At 41.4% G+C, this 7,744-nt stretch overlaps 1 protein-coding gene across 5 annotated transcripts in view; it reads left to right on the top strand.

The window, feature by feature from the left end:
* insc (INSC spindle orientation adaptor protein) overlaps positions 1 to 7,068 on the top strand; it is an 80,054-nt gene extending 72,986 nt beyond the window's left edge. For all 5 annotated transcript variants that reach the window (XM_082159679.1, XM_082159677.1, XM_082159680.1 and 2 more), the window contains exons 10-13: positions 109 to 175; positions 257 to 412; positions 3,206 to 3,282; positions 6,249 to 7,068. In XM_082159679.1, coding sequence (XP_082015805.1) covers positions 109 to 175; positions 257 to 412; positions 3,206 to 3,282; positions 6,249 to 6,377 — 429 coding nt within the window. In that variant the 3' untranslated portion in view covers positions 6,378 to 7,068. The remainder of the gene's footprint in view (positions 1 to 108; positions 176 to 256; positions 413 to 3,205; positions 3,283 to 6,248) is intronic.
* The last annotated feature ends 676 nt before the right edge of the window (positions 7,069 to 7,744 follow it).

Raw genomic sequence — 7,744 nt, 5'->3', positions numbered from 1 at the left:
ATACAACACTGGTAGTCAGGAGTATATTGTACACTCACACACGTTTCCCAGTGTAGTAGCAGTACTGTAAACATAGAATCCAGTAATGATATCATTCAATCCCTGCAGGTTGTGACCATCCTTGCGAATCTGTCCGTTCTGGAGCAATGCACTGCAGATGTTCTAGAGGAGAAGGGTATGTGAGCAACACACACACACATGCACAGATGCCCAGTGTTTTCCCGCAGCGTGTGATAGTCTCTGGATCTGTGTTCAGGAGTGGAGCAGCTGCTGGTGCTGCTTAATGAGAAGCCATCGTCCTCCAGTCCATCAGAGGGCGCCGCATGCGAGCGGGTTCAGCAGAAAGCTGCCGTCACACTGGCTCGTCTCAGCAGAGACCCGCTGGTGGCTCAGAGCGCCGTTCAGCTGCGGGGTACGAGACAACACCTGTACCTGACCACACCTGTACCTGACCACTAGACAAAACCTGTACCTGACCACACCTGTACCTGACCACCAGACCACACCTGTACCTGACCACTAGACAACACCTGTACCTGACCACAAGACAACACCTCTACCTGACCACTAGACAACACCTGTACCTGACCACTAGACAACACCTGTACCTGACCACATCTGTACCTGACCACTAGACAACACCTGTACCTGACCACAAGACAACACCTCTACCTGATCACTAGACAACACCTGTACCTGACCACCAGACAACACCTGTACCTGACCACCAGACAACACCTGTACCTGACCACACCTGTACCTGACCACTAGACAACACCTGTACCTGACCACAAGACAACACCTCTACCTGACCACCAGACAACACTTGTACCTGACCACACCTGTACCTGACCACTAGACAACACCTGTACCTGACCACCAGACAACACCTGTACCTGACCACCAGACAACACCTGTACCTGACCACACCTGTACCTGACCACTAGAAAACACCTGTACCTGACCAAACCTGTACCTGACCACAAGACAACACCGCTACCTGACCACACCTGTACCTGACCACTAGACAACACCTGTATCTGACCACCAGACAGCACCTGTACCTGACCAAACCTGTACCTGACCACAAGACAACACCTGTACCTGACCACACCTGTACCTGACCACTAGACAACACCTGTACCTGACCACCAGACAGCACCTGTACCTGACCAAACCTGTACCTGACCACCAGACAACACCTGTACCTGACAACAAGACAACACCTGTACCTGACCACACCTGTACCCGACCACTAGACAACACCTGTACCTGACCACTAGACCACACCTGCACCTGACCACTAGACAACACCTGCACCTGACCACCAGACAACACCTGTACCTGACCACACCTGTACCTGACCACTAGACCACACATGTACCTGACCACTAGACCACACCTGTACCTGACCACTAGACAACACCTGTACCTGACCACAAGACAACACCTGTACCTGACCAAACCTGTACCTGACCACAAGACAACACCTGTACCTGACCACACCTGTACCTGACCACTAGACAACACCTGTACCTGACCACCAGACAGCACCTGTACCTGACCAAACCTGTACCTGACCACCAGACAACACCTGTACCTGACAACAAGACAACACCTGTACCTGACCACACCTGTACCCGACCACTAGACAACACCTGTACCTGACCACTAGACCACACCTGTACCTGACCACTAGACAACACCTGCACCTGACCACTAGACAACACCCGTACCTGACCACACCTGTACCTGACCACCAGACAACACCTGTACCTGACCAAACCTGTACCTGACCACTAGACCACACATGTACCTGACCACTAGACCACACCTGTACCTGACCACTAGACAACACCCGTACCTGACCACACCTGTACCTGACCACCAGACAACACCTGTACCTGACCAAACCTGTACCTGACCACCAGACAACACCTGTACCTGACAACAAGACAACACCTGTACCTGACAACACCTGTACCTGACCACTAGACAACACCTGTACCTGACCACTAGACCACACCTGTACCTGACCACTAGACAACACCTGCACCTGACCACCAGACAACACCTGTACCTGACCACACCTGTACCTGACCACTAGACCACACATGTACCTGACCACTAGACCACACCTGTACCTGACCACTAGACAACACCTGTACCTGACCACACCTGTACCTGACCACCAGGCAACACCTGTACCTGACCACACCTGTACCTGACCACCAGAAAACACCTGTACCTGACTACTAGACAACACCTGTACCTGACCACACCTGTACCTGACCACCAGAAAACACCTGTACCTGACTACTAGACAACACCTGTACCTGACCACTAGACCACACCTGTACCTGACCACTAGACAACACCTGTACCTGACCACTAGACCACATCTGTTCCTGACCACCAGACAACACCTGTACCTGACAGAAACTTTGATAGAAACTTGGCGCTTAGAATAACGCATTTATTGATTACATTGTTGATAACAAGTGACTGTTAAAAAAAAAAAAATGATATTGAATAATTTATTCAAGAGAATGTAGTACTGTATGATGCTTCTGAAATAAAAGTCAGAAAGATGTGATGAATTGTTTTTGTAAATAGGATTCATCTTATACATCATGTACAGTCTATATAAGTGTATTATTTAACTTTTCCCCATGGTTCAGCCCTACTGACCACTGTCACTCACTCAATCTCAGTTTGAGACCGAGGACCAGGATTAGACACGCATCAGACACTGCACACGCTTACCTTAGGGAAAAACTCTCACACAACCACATGTGTAGATCAGATTCTGTGCATGCGAGACAACACAGTCAATAGTGCAATCAGTGAACTGATGATTTAAAGCAGCGGTGTGATATTTAGGTGTATTGGTAACACTTTACAATAAGGTTCATTAGTTAACAATATTAGTTGTTACTAAATAATGAACTAATAATGAACTCCACTTATACAGCATTTATTAATCTTTGTTAATGTTAATTTAAACTGTGAACTAACATGAACAAACAATGAACAGCTGGATTTTTATTAACTAACATTAACAAAGATTAATGTTAGATCATGTTAGTTAATACATGAACTAATGTTAGCTAATGAACCTTATTGTAAAGTGTTACCAGTGTATTTTTAAAGCTGGTTGGACTACACAGATTGTCAGCATTGAAACCCTTGTATTTTCCCTCAGCTGTTCCTCGTCTCATTGAGTTGTGTCGCTCGCCAGCGGAAAGGAACAACAGTGATTCAGTACTGGTGGCCTGTCTGGTAAATAAAGCTGTTGTTGTTTTTTAATGCATGTGTAAAATTGTGCTATTTGAGCTAATATTCATACTGAGCAGAATGTGTTCTCTTTTGCTATTTAAATATACAAGTATACTTCAGTGTTCCTGCATGGACTGCAGGCCATAGAGTTACGCAGACGATCAAAGTCAACTAAACACAACTATACTTAAAGTGATAGTTCACCCAAAAATGAAAATTAGCCCATGATTTACTCACCCTCAAGCCATCTCAGGTGTGAGTTATATTAAAAAATGTCCTGGCTCTTCCAAGCTTTATAATGGCAGTGAATGGCCATATATGTTTTGAAGTCCACCAAAGTGCATCTATCTGTTGTTTCTGTTGTTTTTAATGTTGTATAATAAATTAATAAATGTTGTGTAATAAATGTTTTTAATCCTTTATTTTTTGCTGCTTTTAAAAGTCTTATGTATCCCTGTACGGTGTCCTTGAGTGCCGAGAAAGGTGCCTTTAAATAAAATTTATTATTATTATAATTAAAAAATAAATATAAATGCAAGAGACAGTATACAAGACATACAATAATCACACACAATGTCCTGGGATGTTCATTTATGGATCAGTTTATCTATAAATTAATGCAGGAAAGTCTGTTTTAAGGGTTCTGCTGTCTTGTCTCTTTTGGGGGGATATTTCATTCCTAAGAGTGGGCTTTAAAGGGGTGGTTGATTATGATTTCACTTTTCTAGCTTTAGTTAGTGTGTAATGTTGCTGTTTGAGCGTAAACAACATCTGCAAAGTTACAATGCTCAAAGTTCACATGACGTCAATGACAACAAACGGCTGGTAGAGACTACAGGACATTCCTCCCGGGTTAGTGACATCACTAACCCTAACTTTACATAAACCCCGCCCCCGGGAACGTGATTTATAGATTATCATGACAGAATATGCTAATCAATGACTAGAAGATAACTACACATAAGCTACATAAACTCATCAACTAACCATTCAGAAATGTCCTGTTACTTCTACATGTTGTTACTACTTCCTGTGTCTCTCCATCATTGTCTGACTTTTCAGTGCATGTCTTTGTGAGGTAAAAGGACACAAGCTGTTGTAGCTCCGCCCCCTGTGCCGGGAGCAGCAGCTCATTTGCATTTAAAGAACAGACACAAAACTGTACACACAGTTTTGTGTGTAAATTTTTTTGCTCACCCTCAAAAAGTGACAATTTTAACATGCTATATAAAAATATCTGTGGGGTATTTTGAGCTAAAACTTCACACACACACTCTGGGGACATCAGAGATTTATTTAACATCTTGTGAAAAGGGCATTATATCACCCCTTAAAAGCTTATTTGTTAAATGTAACAAATAGTTATGTCTGATTGTCTCAGTGGTTACACCAGTATGGTTTGAAAACATACACACATTAAAACAGATAAGAGGAATAAAATGGACTAAAACTTTTATCATGGATAGATGCACTTTTATCATGGATAGATGCACTTTTATCATGGATAGATGCACTTTTATGATGGATAGATGCACTTTTATCATGGATAGATGCACTTTTATCATGGATAGATGCACTTTTATGATGGACAGATGCACTTTTATCATGGATAGATGCACTTTTATGATGGATAGATGCACTTTTATCATGGATAGATGCACTTTTATCATGGATAGATGCACTTTTATGATGGATAGATGCACTTTTATGATGGATAGATGCACTTTTATCATGGATAGATGCACTTTTATGATGGATAGATGCACTTTTATGATGGATAGATGCACTTTTATGATGGATAGATGCACCTTTATGATGGATAGATGCACTTTTATGATGGATAGATGCACTTATCATGGATAGATGCACTTTTATGATGGATAGATGCACTTTTATGATGGATAGATGCACTTTTATGATGGACAGATGCACTTTTATCATGGATAGATGCACTTTTATGATGGATAGATGCACTTTTATCATGGATAGATGCACTTTTATCATGGATAGATGCACTTTTATGATGGACAGATGCACTTTTATGATGGACAGATGCACTTTTATCATGGATAGATGCACTTTTATGATGGACAGATGCACTTTTATCATGGACAGATGCACGTTTATCATGGATAGATGCACTTTTATGATGGATAGATGCACTTTAATGATGGATAGATGCACTTTTATGATGAATAGATGCACTTTTATAATGGATAGATGCACTTTTATGATGGGTAGATGCACTTTTATGATGAATAGATGCACTTTTATGATGGATAGATGCACTTTTATGATGGATAGATGCACTTTTATAATGGATAGATGCACTTTTATGATGGGTAGATGCACTTTTATGATGAATAGATGCACTTTTATGATGGATAGATGCACTTTTATGATGGACAGATGCACTTTTATGATGAATAGATGCACTTTTATGATGGATAGATGCACTTTTATGATGGACAGATGCACTTTTATGATGGACAGATACACTTTTATGATGGATAGATGTACTTTTATGATGAATAGAAACACTTTTATCATGGATAGATGCACTTTTATGATGAATAGATGCACTTTTATCATGGATAGATGCACTTTTATGGACTTCAAAACAGAAACAGCCATTCACTGCCATTATAAAGCTTGGAAGAGTCAGGACATTTTTTAATATAACTCATTTGTCTGAAAGAAAAATGTCATATACACCTAGGATGACTTCAGGGTGAGTAAATCATGTGCTAATTTTAATATTGGGTTAAACTATCCCTTTAAAATTTATATTTTCATGTAAACTGTTCTGCTTTAATATGTATGTAGAAAGATACATTTCATAATTTTGACATTTCTTAGTGCCCCTAATATTAGTTTTTTCAAAGCTATAAAATGCTACGAGTGCACTTTCTGTTTGAGTGTACGTGTAGAGTGTGTGTTGATGACCTTTGACCCCTGACCCCTGCCAGGCTGCGCTGAGGAGGCTTGCGTCTGAGTGTCCGGACAGCATCGGGGTCTCGGACCATCAGCAGCTGATCAAGCCCAGACTGGTGGACTCGTTCCTGCTGTGTTCCAACATGGAGGAAAGCTTCGTCTGAATCTCAACAACCTGTGACTTTATCTCAGAGTATTTATTTGTTACGGAAAGAACCAGCTTGGCTGAGCTGTACGTCTATATTCACCCTCCAGCCGTCTGGAAGAACATTAACATCAATCACGCATGACTGACATTTACTGACTGATGTAAAAAGCAATAGAAAAACTTAAAGTATCAACTAAACTTAAACTCATATTCAGCTGCAGTTGTGCTTGAAGAGTCAGACAGACATTCAGATGTATCATGTGTATATTTCCTATTCAGATTAATGTGAATTGATGTTTGATACCACAGCCTATATAGTGCTGAGAATTAGCATGTCCTGAATAAAGCAAAACTCTATTGTGTCTGTGCTGAATGCTACTTTCCCTGTTGACCTGAAGCTATGTCGACGGACATGCCGAATGACGGTGTAAATGACGGTATGTTCTTTAGGTCCATGACATAGGAGTCAATATTCTCTGACGGTCCTTGAACTCTCGTGAATAAAATGTGACGGATGTAAGGTAGGTTTTTTCTTGGTTCACAATTTGAACTTTTGTTTGAGAACGTTGATTTTGTCTCTCTCATCGTCATGAAATTCAAAAGTATTGAAAACTTCAATTTCCTCGTCACCCGCGATGACTGTAAACAGATTTGTAGTAAAATTGATAAATGTCATTTTATTAATAAATGTGAAATATATAAACTCAGATCATCTGATTTATCTAATCTAATCCAGTTTACTTTAACTAACCCTCCTGATCTGCATTTACAGACCTGATGCTCTGACACTCTGAGTCACATCATTATCATCATCATTATCATCATCATCATCATCATCAGTTAATCCAGTGTTAGCTGTGAAACGATCATATTAATCACATCATGTGATCGTCTCTCAGTGCTGTAATCAACACACTTCAGTATATTAATATACTTCACTTTCATCAGAGCAAAGTGTAATGTGTCAATAGAGGATGTCAAACACTCACGAGTTTCATGAGCGACCCATGTGATCTACACCAGCACCAGCGTACACCCCCCCCCCCCCCCCCACACACACACACACACACACACACCCCACACACACACACTTACTCAATTGAAAAGGGCTTACTTTCAGTGGGAAACCTGAGCCTGAGATGATGCACACATGTTTGTGTTCAGATGTCTGTCATTAACTCTGCATATCTTGCATTTTCCTGGTTGAGGAACATGTTTGAACTCTTCCCTCAGTTCGTAGAGTCTTGGCAAATCAACCATTGCTTCATTCGTCAGTTTGACCCAGGACATGATGGATCTCGATAAAGGCTAAGCCATATAACCAGTGCATGTCGACGTCTTCTCTTCTTCTACACGAGGATGAAGTCGATGCTCCAGAAATCT

Source organism: Leuciscus leuciscus (genome assembly GCF_965113295.1).
Source record: "Leuciscus leuciscus genome assembly, chromosome: 25".
Lineage (NCBI taxonomy): Eukaryota > Metazoa > Chordata > Actinopteri > Cypriniformes > Leuciscidae > Leuciscus > Leuciscus leuciscus.
The sequence above is the reverse complement of the archived record's forward strand: the minus strand, read 5'-3'. Positions and strand labels throughout refer to the sequence as shown.